The 17,503-nt window shown below is 41.1% G+C and overlaps 1 protein-coding gene across 1 annotated transcript; it reads left to right on the top strand.

Annotated features, from left to right (window-relative positions):
* Window positions 1–14,595: 14,595 nt before the first annotated feature.
* Window positions 14,596–16,858, top strand: cfap300 (cilia and flagella associated protein 300; the record flags this gene model as incomplete). Its single annotated transcript, XM_083926180.1, has 7 exons — window positions 14,596–14,705; window positions 15,478–15,559; window positions 15,737–15,806; window positions 15,929–16,086; window positions 16,174–16,346; window positions 16,494–16,560; window positions 16,727–16,858. 7 exons carry the CDS (start codon window positions 14,596–14,598, stop codon window positions 16,856–16,858), a joined length of 792 nt encoding a protein of 263 aa, XP_083782306.1.
* Window positions 16,859–17,503: the final 645 nt, after the last annotated feature.

Raw genomic sequence — 17,503 nt, 5'->3', positions numbered from 1 at the left:
AAAATAACACTTGGATGTGAGACAAAAGTGGCTTTTACACAGTTTCTTCTGCAAACACCTTCTGTACAAACTGATTGTGATGTTAGTTTGGTGCTGCCTGGTTGGTGCATGAATTCACCAATAATTAAAATCAGCCAGTCATCTGCAAGATTCAAAAAAGTCTCTCCAACCAAGGTGACTAAAATGAAAAGCTCTCAGACAGCTTGCTCAGTAATGTGAGCAAAGATGAGACAGTTCTAGGTCACAGGTTCGCTTTTCATTCAACGCTATAATTATGGCTTTAACACTTCTTACTCAACCTCATATCCCCTGAAGAAAGGTGCTCTAAGCTATGTTTACAGTGTTTTAATGTCACCACCTTCTCAATCATTTTCCCTGTACATGTTGTTTACCGTCAGTTGTACTAACAGGTAAAGAATGCTATTCTGCACAGCTACTGGCAGCAAATGAGTCAGAGCATCGCCGTGATGTTTTCTTGACCGTAAATGCACAAGAGGTTGATTGTAGCCATCTGTACGAGAAGGTGTGTGTGTGTGTGTGTGTGTGTGTGTGTGTGTGTGTGTGTGTGTGTGTGTGTGTGTGTGTGTGTGTGTGTGTGTGTGTGTGTGTGTGTGTGTGTGTGTGTGTGTGTGTTTCTGCGAGGACCCTCAGATAAGAGCCCTGAATCATTAGAGGAAGTCACCAGACGAGGGACACTGTGCAATTCATCAGTGAAGACAAGGATAGTGAATCACCTTAGATGGCTGTCAGAAACATGTTTCCCAAGATCTGTAGGCGTTGTGTTGAAAGACTCATGCATGGGTGTACATTTCATATGTACACGCGTAGGCCCGACGCACCCTGTGGTGACTCAGGCCCTTACAAGCCCTCCAGATGTGTAACTGTGACACTTAATTCTTTAGGGCAGCGGCAGAAAAAAGGGAACCGGATATCAAATCAGCAGTGCTTCTGTTTGTGAGGTCATTTCCCCGAATATAGACTGAAATGTGGAGGCCGAGGACACACATGGTAACAATAGAGCCTATAGATACACAAAGAGCTCTCAGTGGATGCACTCTGGAGAGAAGCAACAGATACACCCTCACATGCACACAAACATTTCTGTGCACTTACAGATGCATTCGTATCAATTCACTTCAAAAGGTGATCATTAAAGCCCTATTATGATACTTTTCAGGGTCATATTTGTATCTTTCGAGTCAGCTACAATAGGTTGACATGCTTTGACCCCCCCCCCAATAAAAGCCCAGTGTGCTCTGATTGGTTGGCCTGACCGCTCTGCTATCATTGGTCAACCGTTTATGCTGCATGCCAGGAAATTGTTACGACCCTTACCATATATGGAATCAGAGATCTCAGCAGCTGAAAACACGTCTATATGGAAGCTAGCCACATTAGCTAAGCAACATGCTAATGGTAGCTTAAACGGGTTAACCTCTAAAATAAACACCAACAACAAAAAAGTGGCTGAACTTGCAGCTTACAGTTGGAGCCTGTGTGTAGCAGCATGACCAATAGGGACGTCAGGATACTCCTACATAGACAAATTCCGAAAATTTGAAGAAATCGCTAATAGCGTCCGAAAACCTAGTGCTCAGAGCTAAGCACAGTCAACAAACATGGTCACTTCTAAATGCAAGTAATTCATTACTTGATGTTTTGGTATTGTTTAACATGACTATAAAACCTTAGAACAACATTTATAGGTCAGAGAAGACGGAAAAGCATATTAGGTCCTCTTTAAGGAAACTTCAAGAGAATAATCTAGCATTGAAATTGAATGTGACAGGCATGTGGCCAGACTCATACACACACAGTCATCCTGGGGAACAATCACTCTCTTTCTTCCAATCGTTGCATCATAATCCTCCAACGATGCTACGCAGCGAGGCCGGGAATCCCAGCTGCACCATGTCAGGGTGGAGGTCTCCTCTCCTGACCTCATGAAGGAGTGGACACACATCCTCCATCTCCATCTCTCTGGTGCATTCCCTGTTCCAGGAACATGCAGGACGAGTGCAACTGATAGTAAACAAGAATGGGCGTGCAGGCGGCACACACGTGGACTGAGTGCATCAACAATCTTTTCTAGATGTTTCTACTGTAGTTAGCAGCAGGTGTATATAAACACACCCACTTTGTGTCCATGAGAAGCACAGACATTTGGGAGACTATCACAATTTTTTCATTGTACTGTTTGTTCTCTTTTCTGCAGCTGGAGTTGACAGTTTTGTTTTTGAGAGAAGTCAATGTACTTTCTTCTGGGAGGCTACATGCTTCAAAACAAAATAGCCCTTAAGCAAACAACTTAATGGGGTGGAATATGAAACATATCTATAGTGCCCTTTCTCTCTATAATCCTCCTGTTTAGCTCAGTTTCAGGCTCAGATTCCTGCTCAGTAAAACAGGTCCCAGACCCGTGGGGGGACCTACATGTGCTTTTTGTTCTGCATATCTCCCAGACAAATCACCTGTCCAACAGCCAGTGTGGCAAAGAGGAAGAGTTTTTTGCACATGACTGCTTTGATGTGAAAAATTCTGATGAAGGAGATATTTGCAGATTTGAAACTATACTGAGAGGATGTTAGGTCGATTTTCTGAAAATGACTGACTGTGTTAAAGTAAAAAAGAGATGCTGGTAACCAAAGAGGCCTTCACATGATAAGCTTTTTGCTCAGGGCTCACACGAGGTTGGGCGCAGGGACCCATCTCATCTCAGCTCATCTTCAACCGCTTATCCGTGGCCCATTAAACTGCTAAATCAATGTTAGTATTAAAACAACCGCTCGTAAACTGACTATTCACAAACCTGGTGTGACTGCTTATACTGTAAACCTCCAAGCATTACGTTTTTTTCTGAGATCTTGATACGGCTTTAATGTAACTATAATAGCTCGGGAAACTCGGACACACAATACGTTTTTCCTCCATCTTTCTAGCTGGCTTGATGTCACTCTCGGGTTGCTTAGGAAACGTAAACGTCACACTCAAAGCTTCTATGTCACTGGTTGCGCTTTTGAAAGGGAAGTGGCAACTAGGTCAAAGTTCAACTGATTTAAACTTTGATCGCAGCGGCAGAGAGGCAAGTCTGAGTGGTGTACACCGTTACCTTCCGCTACATTATGCGCTACCGCCTCCTTCACAGGAAATGAATGGAACAGCAGACGCAAAGCGTTTTTACCGCGTATCACGTGTAAACAATAGAGATACACACACACTCTTTATTACATCAAATACAACACTGTAAACTCATTTTATACCCAAAACGAATAACGAAGGGAGGAAAACATGTTTGTTTCCAAATTCATTTTGAGGAAATGAAGGGCCTGGCTATGGAGGATAGGGTAGCGTATAAGCACTGGAGTGTGACAATGGGGAGCAGCGTCCTGAGAGTTATGTCATGTTAACAAATGCATGTTGGTTAGGGTTAGGGGAAGATCGCAGTTTGGTTTAAATGTTATAAACTCTACATGAAATGTCTTGTGTCCATGATCTTTTTCTAACGTTAACCGAGGCTACATCCTCGCTACTGTACTAAAATTAAAAAATGATCCCCCTCCTCATGAGTGTTTTAGCACCATTTCAGAACTCATCTCCGTCCATGCAAACATGTCTGAAAACACAAATCAAAGACTATTCACTTACAGAACACAGAGCATGCTGAGATAAACACGGTGCAAGTTTTATAATGACGCTGGACACAGAAATTGTCACAAATCACTTGAATACTAGTTTGTGTCCGGCACATATAGGCAGTAGTAGCATTATAAAATACAGAATTTAACTGCACAACAGCTTCAAGCTTTGAAAACCAGGTTGGAAATGGTTGTTATTCATTATCCATGTTGGTTTTACCATCGGTAGTCAAAGCTGATGTTAGTTTTCTCCTGAATAAGAAGGTGATAGGGGTGTAACAAATCAGGAAAAGGACATGTCGGGGCGAATAGGGCCCAAGCGTCATAGTTTCCAAAGGTCTCCATTTCTGCCTGTTCAGACTTAAACACAACCCTGGAGTACTAAAAAAAAAAACAAGGTTTTCAAATATTTCCATTTTAGGGGGTTTTCACCAACAAGACCACACCATTGTACGGTAAGAAACAAAGCTTAATTTGGAATGACCAGGGGATGCAGGAAAGATGGGATGAGGCCCGTATTAGATGGGATGATAGGAGTCGAGGGGAGGGATGAAGAATGGGGTCGATTGTTGAGAAGGGACGAGGGCGAACTTGGTCGAGGTACGGATAGATGTCTAGGAAGCCGGGAAGTCCATCCAGATGTTTCGTTGCTTCGTCATCCCATCCTTCTTATTGTAGTGCAGACTGCTGAGCATTTTAATAATGCATTTTAAAATGAAAATGTATTAGTGTGGATGTAGCTAAAGTGCTGTGAGTGAATAAAAAATGTTAATCACGATCTAGTTGCTATCCGCTCTTAGCAACATTTTGCAACTTGGCAGATAAGTTCATTAAAGCTGTTTCCTTATTATATGAACATAAAACCCAATCCAGGCATAATTATGTTTTCTGCCATTACAAATCACTAAAATAACGTTATTTTTTTGTAGACACAGTTGCAAAAAATGTTATGAAAATATTATCTCTGTTATATAATTCTGCATATAGACCCAGACAAGGTCCTTTTCCATCGTTTCCATCAATGTCAAACACATTCACCATCATGTGATGAAGAAATGGATCGCTCAGCATGTATCCAGGGATGTAAAGGTCAGTCTGTCTGTCACCTCAGCCCCCCCCCCCCCTCCCCCCTCATCCGTCAGATTCATATTGATTGTGAAACCACTGACCTTCAGTTTCATTATTGCTGACTGAGAAGTGATTAAGAATCAGAGCCATAGGAAAAACTGAATTTCTAAAAAATCTCTGAACTTTATTAAGTCAGCGAAATTAAACACAGGTTTCTGTTTGATAAGATTGACGAATCACAAGCTCAGCAGATGCAGTTCCAGTGAGTCTGAGTCACGGTCATGACTTAAGAATAGACGTTTCTTCACTGGTTATACCGATGATCAAGCGCTTTCTTCTTTATCACTGGTTGGATCTGGAACCATCAAACAATCACTATAAATCTGTTCAAAAAGATCTTTTTTTGATATTTTATTACTTTAAATTAAACGGCACGTTATCTTCAGTGCCAAAGATTACATATTACCAAACAAAGGCAGTGCCTTGGGGTGTCTAATTAAGTGAAATAAGTGAAGACCTCCAACATTGTGTTGCCACAAGGAGAGGTTACTGTATGTGGCATGCAGAGGCTTGTTGCTTTGATTCTTTTGTCTTTTGGTTTTACCCTTACCCCAACCCACTGAAGCATGCTCTTGAGGGAGAAAAGACGAATGAAGAGGAGTAGGAAATGTAAAACTGGACAGTGAGGTAAACAATTGTATGACGATCTGTCCAGATTTGTGTTTTTTGTGTATAGGCGCTACGAGAAGTGAGGAAAAGCACCTTGTAGATTCTCCAATTCATACCCTCTCCCTCGCCTATGATGTCATCTGTTCACTTTAAACAAAAAGACGAGAGAGGAGGCATCAGGTGGTGCTTCAACCTCTCCTCCTCCAACCACCCAGGCCCTCCATCCCTTCATCCCCACAGGGACTGACCCAGCTGTGGTGGTCTTAACGCCCTCACTCAATACCTGTCACCCCTGCACTCACCCACCCATCAATCCATGCATTCACTGAAGGTCTTAATCTCTACTAATGGAGCATAATATATCCATCAGGCCTGTTTTATGGACCACTTTAAAGGGTATAGTCACAGCAGTATCTAACAAATTGCAACATTTTGTGGTAAAGATCTATTCATTTCAATAAATGTGTGTATCTGCTTGCAGGGTTAAAATAAATCCTTCCAATATTTCTGTCAAGTTAAATTTCTGTGAACTTTGACTCGCAAATTTGCATTGTTGATCAATAGCAAGCTGTCTTTACAGTGCTGATAATTGAGGCTACAGAAGGCAAAGGTCCTTTAAGTACACAGTTTTATTTTAGAGATACTGTGGGATCAAGTGTGAAGCAGTATGACTCATCGCAGCGTGACTTGATTTCTTAGAGTAAAAGTTACTTTTCCACAAATCAAGGCAGGTTTGGCCCTAAGGAGGAGTTTTGTTTTACATTATTTGGAGCAGACTGGAGTCACGAGGGCCTGCGGTGAGGCTCAGGGGGGCGGCAGCATCAGCAGCGCTCTTCACCTCTCCTGTGTTTATCATCTGTTCATCCTGTCTAACTTTCACAACTGTTACAGAAACCATCCTGATCCCCACGGGGATTCGAGACTAAAGAAACATTTCATGGTTTGAAATTATTTGCTTTGTTTACTCTGGTAAATTAAAAGGGTTTTTTTCAAATGGTTTGCTGACATTCTGGTAACTTGATCTCTTCTTCCTCCCACTACTCTTTTACTCCAGCAAGTTGTTTATAATTTACTCTGTGGCCTTAGTGGTTTGTGCTCAGACCCAATGGGACTCACTGGCTACAGGAAGTGTAGTACATTAAATAAGCATACAAACCCTGCTTGCTGCAGAGCCCTGCATTGGGTCCAGGGCAGCAGGCAGGGGCCGCATGAGCATCCCCCAGTCGGTGTCACAGGAGCAAGATTGTTTCCCTCGGAGGCGACAACAGGCTGGCAAAGACTTGAGATTACATTCCTGGACGCCTGCGGAAAATCCAGCATCATGTTCTATGTCAGGGAGCAGTGCACAGACTGTTACCACGGAGACCGGGACAGAAACGGGCTAAACAGAAGCGTTGGGAAGCGGGACGAGGAGAGTGTTTGGGTTGTCTCACAAATGTCAAGAGGGCGAGAGAGTCATGGACTCAAACTATATAGATGGAAAATGTTGTTAATGTGAAATGCACTTACAGTACGTCACATGTTTTTAAATGGAAACTATTAATCTCATATTAACAAAACAAAGCACTTTATCATCTAGTCCTGCTTGTCACTTCATCAGGGATGAGTCACATGACATTCACTCAGCAGATGCTTTTGTCAAAACTGACTCATATATTTTAATTTATGTCCCCTCATTAGTCGGCAACACAACCAGTGTTTGGACTCTTTCCAGCTAAAAAGAAACAGAGTGGCTCCCTCAGCAATTTGTTTTTTTATGTGATACAATATATGTATAATGACACCTGAAGAAAGCATATTAGAATTTAAGTTTATTCCTCAGTGCAATCTGGCAAATGTAAATAAAGGTAAAACCCTATTTAAATAAACGTTCTTACTGTATCCATAAGATAATGTGCAGGTGTTATTGAAGTTATTCTGTATTCTTTCTAGACCTTACACGATATCTACTCACTATCATCCACACCCAACCAAGGACAACCACTTCAACAAATCTCACTTAAAGCGTAATGTCGACATAAAAGCATCCTATGGTCGTTCATCAAATAAGCCATTGAGACAGTGTTTTTCGTTGATCACCTATTAACTAACTACCTTGTTGGTGCTTTGTTTTATGTGTAGGGACTGTTATCATGCTACTGCAGAGGTTTGATGCTATTTTGAGCAATTTTAGTGGTAAAAAAAAAGCCCTTTTGGACGGTTCAGCGCTCCATGGGATGCTTTTACACTGGAAATACACTTTAAGAGCAGAAAGCATTGTGCTCATGAACAAACATGATCTTGCGATGAAGTGGATGCAAACATACTCTGTTTTCTGAGCATGTTATGTGTAATACATCAAACATAAATTCTCTATGATAAAGAAAAGCTGAGAAAATTGTTTTTTGTGTGTATTTGTGGGAGCAGACTATTTAGGTACCATGTTTATGAAAACAAACAGCTATGACTCCAAACCCATGCGTAACCCACTACGTGTAATGGTCCTGACCTCTGACCCTTGTAGAGCTGAGACCTCTTTGTCTGTAAAACCACAACACTAACCCTGTAAGACCATCAACACTGATCCCCTAGGACTGTCACTATCTGATGACAGCACCATGACAGCATCCATCAATACATTTGTCGCTAAGTTGCTGGCAGCATTAGGTTGAAGAGTAAGGTGAGGAGACGCAGAGCAGACACTCTCACAGATATTATCGCACACAGCCACATCATGGAGGGTCTTATCTATGTTTTTTTTTAACTAGTGGCCCCTTCCCATTCCACCTCCATCTTCGTCTCTCCTCCCCCTCGTCCATGGCCCTCCTCCTCGGCGTGTCCCTGCACGACTCCACTAGGATTCCCAGAATATCTCAGATACATTATCACACAAAATGAAAGAGAGCGTATTCAGAGACACAACAAGGTAGCTCTGATTTTTTGATGTTTATATTTCGTCTGCTTCCCATATTTGCAAACATGAGCACACACTGTATGGAAGCGGTTCTCAACCCGGGGGTTTGGAACCCTCTACGGTGTTCCTAAAATAAATCTGAGGGGTCACTCGACGATTACAGGGTCAGGACAGAAAAATGCACGTCTGTCATACAAAATTCTGTTTATTTTTGCTTGTGACATATTGGATAGTTCATCCCTCTAAAAAAAGTCCTTCACAATTAACAATCTGAGCAGGAAAAATCCAGCCTGGGAAACCGACAAATCTGCCGAGCTCATGTTTTATTTGCTCTGGCACATGCGTCTGGCCCCTAATCGGCATTTGTGAATTAGTCTGCCGATGCCAGGCCAAGACAAAACCCTGTATTTTAACTGCTCACCATGTCATGTCATATCATGTCGATCGTTTCTATTTGTTTGTTCATTTCCTATTGTGACTGCGAGGGTTGTCATCACCATTAAACCACAAACACGAATGGACACAATTATGCCCACCTGTTGAAATAACAGAGATAAACCAGAGGTTAAGTGTGTTTGAGGCTTGTCACTGTATTTATTTTCGACCTCTTCCACTCTAAATTGCCACAATAATGACGTACAAACACGGGCAGAGTACAGAGTGACTGAGAATAACCAAGGTCCCTCTGGGACAAGCAGCATGCACTGCCTGACCCTGAACAGAACAAAAAGAGCTCAGTAACAAAGTTCACTCTCACCATGACATCATTAGGAAACGTTTCAGATACTGATGCATTCATTATCAAAATACTCCAGCAGGATTTTTCCATTGTTCTCCGAGTCCGGGCACAACTCTTTCCCTTGGGTCCTCTCTTTCAATAGCAGTAGCATATTGTATATGTGTGTACAGTTAACCTTTAAGCAGGGATGCAAAGAGTACTAGCATATTATTACTATAAAAGACAGTTTAATTAAGTAAAAAGCAAAAAATGCTCGTCAATAAAAGTAAAAACATATAGCCTGTAATAGTGGAAAACATCATCAACATGAGTTCTGATGTCCAAACCACGGTAAATTCCTTTTCTGCACTTGGCAGCTTTATATCAACTGCCTTCCTCAGTGGAGCTTTAGTAGAATCAACCAGAAATTAGACACAACTCAGTACAGTAACACTAACTACGGCAGGTGCACCAAGCAACATTAAGCTACCAGATAAGAAGAGACTTCACATAATCAACGGTAGAATAAAACATCATCAGATAAACATGTTTAACAAAAAGAGAGCTGCATCATTTCACACACCAAATTGATAGGTTACGCAGTACTGAGTTCTCAAATGATCCGCTTGTTGTACTCCTGTCTGAGTGTCATTCTGAGTCTTGGTGCACCGTCCTCCACAATCTGTTTCAGCTTCAGCTTCTCTGCGCATTCATTCTCAAAGCATAACACAACCACTCGGACTGTCTGTCACTGCACTCCTCAAAGTTTCTTCAAACACTTGAATGAGGCTCTGCAGTCCCATCAGAGATTATTGTCACAAACACCATGGAGTCCTCACACTTTACTAAAAGTTCCTCAGTGAATTCACCATCAACATGTAAGCATTTAGCAATTAGCCAGACAGCATGCACCTGCTGCATTAAATGAGTCATTGATTAAAGGTAGATGCAACCTGTGGTGCAGTAATGCTAACCATAACCCCTCATGATCAGTGACTATATTGCTTTGTTGTGCATTTTTTTTGGACACTGTTCCTTAAATGCTAGCCCCAGCCGTACACAGTCAACATGACTCTTTTCTGGTGCAGGTTGAGTATCACCTCTCTGCCCTCCTTCAGCTGCAGACCAGCTGCAGACCAGCCGCTTCTCTCTGCTTTAACAGCTTCCTCTTCTTCTTTGTCAATTCTATTGCATTGGAGACCAGTTTTAGGTGCATTACTGCCACTCTACTGCAGCTGATTTGTCTCCTTTCTTTTGTTCATTTCTCACACAGTTTATCAGGACTTTTAATGTGACTTCTGTTCTCTAACTGTAAGGGAAGTGGCTTGAAATGTAGTGACTTGAGATAAAAAGTACTTAAGCTTGAGTAAAAGTTAAATTAGACTAAATCATTTTTAAAAATAGACTACTCAAACCACAAGAACACAAAAAATGGTATTTCCCACAATAACCACGGCTTTTAAGTCAAATGTTCTGACTGTAATATTCCTTTAGTGTTATTGTCTTCATCTTAACTAATATTCAAACATTCTGCTATAAATGTTAATGTAATCTATAGAGGGTAAACCTACATAAGCCTACAGAAAAACAGAAGCAGACAACTGTTCAGTTAAGAAAGGATTTGTGCAAACGTAGCTGCAACTTTGACATGAGAAGATGAGGTGAGAAGCTAAGGGAAAGAAACACCATGAAGTACTGAATAACCATGACGATGATGATAGTGGTGGAGGTGATGACTTCAGATGGTCTTCCTAGAGGCTTCTCCGTGCGGGGAGGATGTGATCTGGAGCCATGTCAAGCCTCTTAATGTGTAATATGCTCTGCTCCCACAGGCCATCTCAACCTGAGAGTGGCTTTTCTGAGTGTGTCTTTTCTGTTTTTCTTTTGTTGTTTTGCATAATCTCACTCTTAAAACAAACCTCACAACACGTTCGTCCTGCAGATTCACAGGTGAGTATGCAGATCTGTGACTGTAATCTCCCCGTGTTGGTCTTAGTGCAGTGATGCAGGGGTAAGAGAAGAGGTTTCAGTCCAGACACTCACATCAGCGATTCTGCAAGCAATAACAACTCTTGGGAGGGAATTTGGAGAGAACCTTTAACAGCATCAGCAGCTTTTCTCATGCATTAATGTCCTTTCTTTCGTTTATTATCGTCTCCATGTGTGAAACTGTCCATTTTTTCTTGTTTTTATATTGACTAGTCAGTTTGATACTGCAACCCGTATATAAATGAATCATTTATGAGAGTCTCAGCATTTAACAATACAAGAGTGAATAATTGAGTTTTAATGAGAATTCATTTCAAATCCAGTTTTCCATTCAAAGTTTCGATATTGATAAAACTACAAATCTCCAGCTCAGGCTCAAGGGCTTTAGAAATACAGAGGTCATAATTTCCATCTATACGTGTATGTTCAAAAATACTATAAAGAGCTTGTTATCACGCTCCAATGCGCCCTAAAATCCCCAAACTACATTATTGAAGGCTGCTCTCCGGACATGACGCAGAGATGCCCTCATTGCACAACTGTCATCATTCAACAGTTATTACATAGCATTTGGAAAAGGTTCAATATCTCCTGATTGAATCTGAAACCTGGCATGGAAACACACGATCACACACAACAAACATTCCTCAGCTGTTACATCTTCTCGCTCTGCCACACCTCCCGGCCCGCCACGATTTTTACAGTTTTGATCCTGATAGATCTAATGAGCATGAATCAAGTGCAATTACCACACAGCAATCAGCAGACAATGAGGAATAACATATTTGCTTTACCGACTTGACTCAATTATGTCAGGTTATCAAAACATCAATTTGGCACAATTTTCCCCTCTCCGCGAATCCCTTCTTTGGGCTGTAACAGCTGGATTTGGCCCCACTTTTGTCCCATCATACGGCCTCTGCATTAGGCTCGTCACCGTCTAGACACACTCAATTATCCCAGGCTGTCTGTTTTCGTTATGAGAGTAAATACAGTTTAGTTTATTACTCCTATTATCATCAGCATTTTGAGGAAGGCCTGATAATAAATGTATCATCATTACATCATAAATTGATACACAATCAAACACAGGAAACACAAACCATAGTATTAACTACTGATTGCTTATTCATTTATGTATTTAGCTATTGCACTGATATGCATAGAGTCTGAACAATGACTTCTTATATTTATTAAATTATTATTAAATGTACAGTAGCTTTTGTATTTATGATTTGGTCAATAAGTGGCACATGTCTGCAGGCACCTGAGTGTGGTGGTGGCCTTTGTATGGATGAGCGGAGTGTATGCATCCTAGAAGAATCCATGAATGGATTTTGTTTGTTTTGTTGTTTCTTTGTTGTCTGTGTTTTTTGTATTGTCCATGTGCAACTGCCCTTTTCATCCAAATCAAGTTTCTCCCATGGCAAACAAATAAAGACACCTTGACCTTAGATTTCATGAGTCAAGCAGAAGAGGGGCAGTAGTACACGGTGACATCTACAACCTGCAACTTTAAATGACAAGACCAAAGGCAATGAAACCCAACAAGGCTACATTATCATAACCTCAGGATGTCCACGCCGGATATTCTTGGCTCTCCTCATGGTGAATATCCCGGTCTGGGGCGTCCTATACTGGAATGTGGATCAAAAGGATCCCACATCCTCCTCCATCCTGGAATGTTGGGAATGAAATGAGTATTTGAGCCAAGATGAATAAAAATATTTATAGAGATCTGTAGGGAGTTACCGGGACTAGTTTTGGGGGCGGGAAGCCTATGTAGGTTGACAAGTAAACACATGTTCAAGCACCGAAGCATTTTTCATCCTTAACTGGACAGAAGCTACAGAAGACACATAACTCTTTGGAAGTGATGTAAAAGAATATAACCTATAAATGTAAGGTTGGTGGTACAAAGGGTCCTTGCCCTTTCTTGTTCCTGAAGCGCAGGTGTTTCTGCCAGATTGAACACATTTACGAGAAAACATCTGAGGCAATTAAGGGCTTGAGATACATCTGTGCTTCACCTCAGGGCGTTAAAAAGAGGCACATTAATAATAAGAAGTACACATTATGATACACAGAAATGTTTTAATTGTTTTGAATTTATACTTTTCAGAGTGTGTTTGCTAGTTTCAGTTCAGTTTCAGTTTTACAGAAAGGTTTGGTTTTAGTTTTTATATATATAGCCTTGGTTTTACAGTAGTTTTTATTAGGGTCCCTCATATATTGTCTCAGAAGTATGTAAATACATAAAAATACAAAATACATGGTTAGAGAAAAGCCTCAATGTTTCGTGTTTATTTATTTCTGTGGTTCATTGTCACGAGAGTTGGCAGAAATTCATGCTGTCTCTCTTTTTTCCCAAAAATTACAACTGAAATAAGGTTCATTTTCATTTTACATTATTTTTGTTTGTTTTTTAACCAGGAATCTTTTTAGTTTAGCTTTAATTTCCAGTTCCCTATAACTCCGGCCTTGAATCTACCAAGAAAGGTGATGCAAGAAAAAAGAGGGATGTGAGAAGCCAAGGCTTGGATGGAAAATAGATGATAGAATTGCTTAATCAGAGGAGGAAATAGGACATTAATGAACAAAAAATTTCATTTATATTTAAATTAAATAATCTTAATCGAGGCCCCCCCGCGACCCCGACCCCGGGATAAGCGGTTGAAGATGAATGAATGAGGTCCACTTTCTGGCATTTTTCATGTGAACTGTTTCTCGTCCATGTTGGTGCTTTTGAATAAATTGACCTTTGTTTCCAAGTTCAAAAATTAACTTTCAAGCATTAGGCAACAAATCAGTTATGAAATAGTGCAGCTAAAGGTATACAAATAAATGTATATGATTTACTTCATGTATAAAAAATGTTTACTTCATCATACTGGGAAAGTGGCAAAATGGCCTGGATCAAAACCCTGCTTCAATAATTTTACTGTCAAACTGAAACACTTTTGCATCTCAGTAGAACACGAAAAAAACAAAAAATGTGATTAAAAAACAGTCTTCTAGAAGAACTGGATTTGATTTGAGCTTCTGGCAATGCGAGCTGTATCTGACTGTATTCTTAAATTTAATTTGGGATACAAACAAAAAAGCAAAAGCAGCACAGGGATGCTCTCTAGTGGCCGTGGAGCCACATCGCCTGTCCGTCTGCAGGTAAACGGTAATTCACCCTGGTGAATGGAGTTTAATTCGAGTCATGTCTTGACGGTAAATTAAAGAAAGTAATTTGGATTAAACGACGACACTGACTGAGCTGAATTAAACTTTAAATCAAACAAAACGACGACGTTAACGCTGGCTTACGTTTGAGAAAATGTTTTAGCCACAAGCCACCAGCGTCTGTCGTCTAGGCAACAAGTACACGAACCGTCTGAAATGTTCGAATCACAAAGACGTCCCACTCCGTCACTATTCCGTGTAACCGACACAAACCGTCCATCCTTGAAGCTGATTGGCTGTTAGTGAGCACTCCTACCGCTGATTGGCTGTTAGTGAGCATCCCTGCCGCTGATTGGCCTGTAAACGCCTACAACTCTGCTACTTATTTGTGGACATCAGTGAGCCTCCCCATTTTTTTTTGTAGGCTAACGACCAAAAGAAAGAATAAAGACATGGCAGGAGATAAATGCGAGTTTGAGCAAACGTTTTCTTTTAGTCTTCTTCCCTCCAAGAAGCTGTCCTTCCTTCAGGACCGAGACACCTTACAGCTGTTGATGAAATGGTGATGTATGAAACTGAGCTTACCTGAAAGTATCTAAAGTTAGCTCTGAACTAAGCTCCTGCTGGTGGTCAGGGACGGATCATGAGACATTGGGCCCCTGGGCACAAACATGAGCCCCCCACTCTGTCCACGTAGGAACAAGACACCCAAATTCAAAGAGTCTACTTTTAGCTGTTTTGTAGTCATTTTGTTTCTCTCTGTGGTCATTTTAAATCTATTTTCTGATCATTTTGTGTGTCTTTGTCGTCATTTTTTTTAGCATCTCTCAGTGGAAGTTTTGCATCCGTATCTGTCTGTTAAGCCTGGCGTAACACCCTTTCAAAATAAGATTTCCGTGTCCAAACACTCCGTTGAAACAAAACAGACACAACGGCCGAACGTGAACAATTACAAACTCCTCTTTCGTCAGTTAGACACCTTTTTCGTCAATAAGAAAGAGGTAAAATGACAATTATGTTGTTTTTTTAAAACGGCACTACGGCGTTGTATAAATACGAGGCTCGGAGCAGCTTTGACCCAGAAATCATATTTTAAAAAGGGTATTATGTCACAACTTAACAGCCAGATAGTCATTTTTGATCTCTTTGTTGTCCTTTTTGGTCTTTTTGTGTCATATAGCACCTCTTTGTGATCATTTTGTGTTTTTTTCAGCAACATTTTATGAGTCAGGGCTCCTGACTTTATGGGCCCATGGGCCTGTGCCTGGTTGGCCCGTTCAGTGATCTATCCATGCTGGTTGTATGGTTGGCTGATGGATGTGTGGTCATTTCAGGTCCATGCTGGGGAGGATTTCAGCTCAGTCTTACAGCTTTGACCAGTGCTTTTACCCTTACAGCAGCGAAAAGTTTGCAGAGGTAAGAGCCAACATGATAAGGTCTCAGTCTGAACTGACAGATATGGAAAACTGAAAGTGATGCTTAATCTTTCTCAATCCCACTGTGATAGTGAAATACAACAATTTCTTGTTGTCAGTTCTGATTAATATCAGTCATAAGCTGAATGCCCTCCTGATGTCCCTCTGTAATACGCAGTGTTTCTTCAGAGATCCTAATGTGGTCTCCAGTCTCAGGAAGATGGAGGCCGGAGCCTGGGTGCCTCTCGGTATGTCATGTTCCCCCAGAAAGCCTTTCATCACTGATAGAAGGAAATTGATCTCATATGCTAGACAATATTTTCAGTCAAATCTCTGAGGAATGTGTTTTGATTTTGTGTGTTTGCTATAGACAAGCCTGTAGTGTGTGTTGATGTGCAGCCGGTGCCGTGCACTAAAGTCTCCATGGAGCTGTTTGACCCAATCTACTCTTGTGGGATCCTGAGGCCCTCGGGACATGTGGTTAAATGCTTTCATGATGTCTACGCCGACTATGATGAACTCAGACAGGTTACTCTCACTTTTTCTCATCCACCTGTCTGTCTCTATCTTTTTTGACACTTTTGAGTCAGTCCAACTCTCCCTGGGTCTCTCCAGATGTTGCAGGAGGAAGACTCTGAGCACTACTATGTGGTTGGGAGAGCGGAGCGAGAAGAACTTCTGTTTCGCCTCTTCAAGCATCTGTGTTTGGGAGGAGAGCTCTGTCAGTACGAAGACACCATCGAGCCTTACATCAGCACCACAAAGAAAATCTACAAAGACCTCATCAGGTTGGCAGAATCTGACCATTTTTTCCCTGTCAGCTTTAATCTATACCGTCCAACAATATATAAACACTTTAGCCATTATTGATCAGGTGATGAGATATGATCTAATGATCTAATAATGACATTGATGTTCTGCCCTTTACTATGTAGCGTTCAGAAGGATCCAGAGACGAAGAAGATCAGTGTTGTCTCCACAGTCCTCAGAGTCTGTGCCTATGTAAGTGGATGGCTGTCTGTTTGTGCTGCTCTGTTGGAAGAGATTGCAATACTACTGCCTCTGCAGCCAATAAACTGAAAATAACAAGTATTGCTCATAGCTGTGAGTTGTACTTGATTATTCCATATTATCTACACACATATATTGTATCATTGATCCTCTGTAGGATGAGTCTGGGCGATGTTACCCCGGGAGACAAGAGGAGGAGCAGACGTTTGCCTATTTGATTGTCGACCCCTTCAAACGACACGTGACTTTGTTCTACCACTGCTACGGTGTAGGGATCTTCACATTATGACAGCGAACAACTGTAAGTTGTCCTGTAGTGTATGTGCATGTAGAAATTTGTGAGCTCATACTGGGAGCTGTACACAGAAATCAGTTGCACGCAATGAATTCTCAGTTTGAGTTACAAGGAGAAGGATTCATTATTTAGTTCTGGTAAAAGTATGTCAATAAAATGTTTTAACCAGCTTTAAAATGACTCTGTTCCTGCCTTGACGGGCCATGTTGGACCTTTGTTGGTAATCCCATCCTGCTCTAGCTAAATGTTAGTAAACTCAACAAGGCGATGAAACAGTTGAACAGGTGGGGGTAATGTAGAGCAACCAGGTCAACTGAACCCCCGACAGGGTCATGCAGGGTCAATTATTTGTAGCAGTGGTGTGTTATTCATCAATAATAGACAGCAGAATGCCGTAATTGACCAATCAGCATCAACAAAGCCATGTAATTAAAGATAAGATCGTGATTATAGCCATCTTTTAATTGAATAATGATTTAGAAAGTTTTGAATTCTACCACATTCTTGATAAATGGATTACCTGAATGGTATTTTGCTGACTATTTTAAAGCATAAAATTGCTTTGGTATGTCCAAATATTTTTTAATTTCGCCACCTGATTCGTCAACCTGATTTTAACCCCCTGTGACTCTGTAACGG

Source organism: Echiichthys vipera (genome assembly GCF_963691815.1).
Source record: "Echiichthys vipera genome assembly, chromosome: 13".
Taxonomy (NCBI): domain Eukaryota; kingdom Metazoa; phylum Chordata; class Actinopteri; order Perciformes; family Trachinidae; genus Echiichthys; species Echiichthys vipera.
Note: the sequence above shows the minus strand (reverse complement) of the source record. Positions and strands in the feature narration are given on the sequence as shown.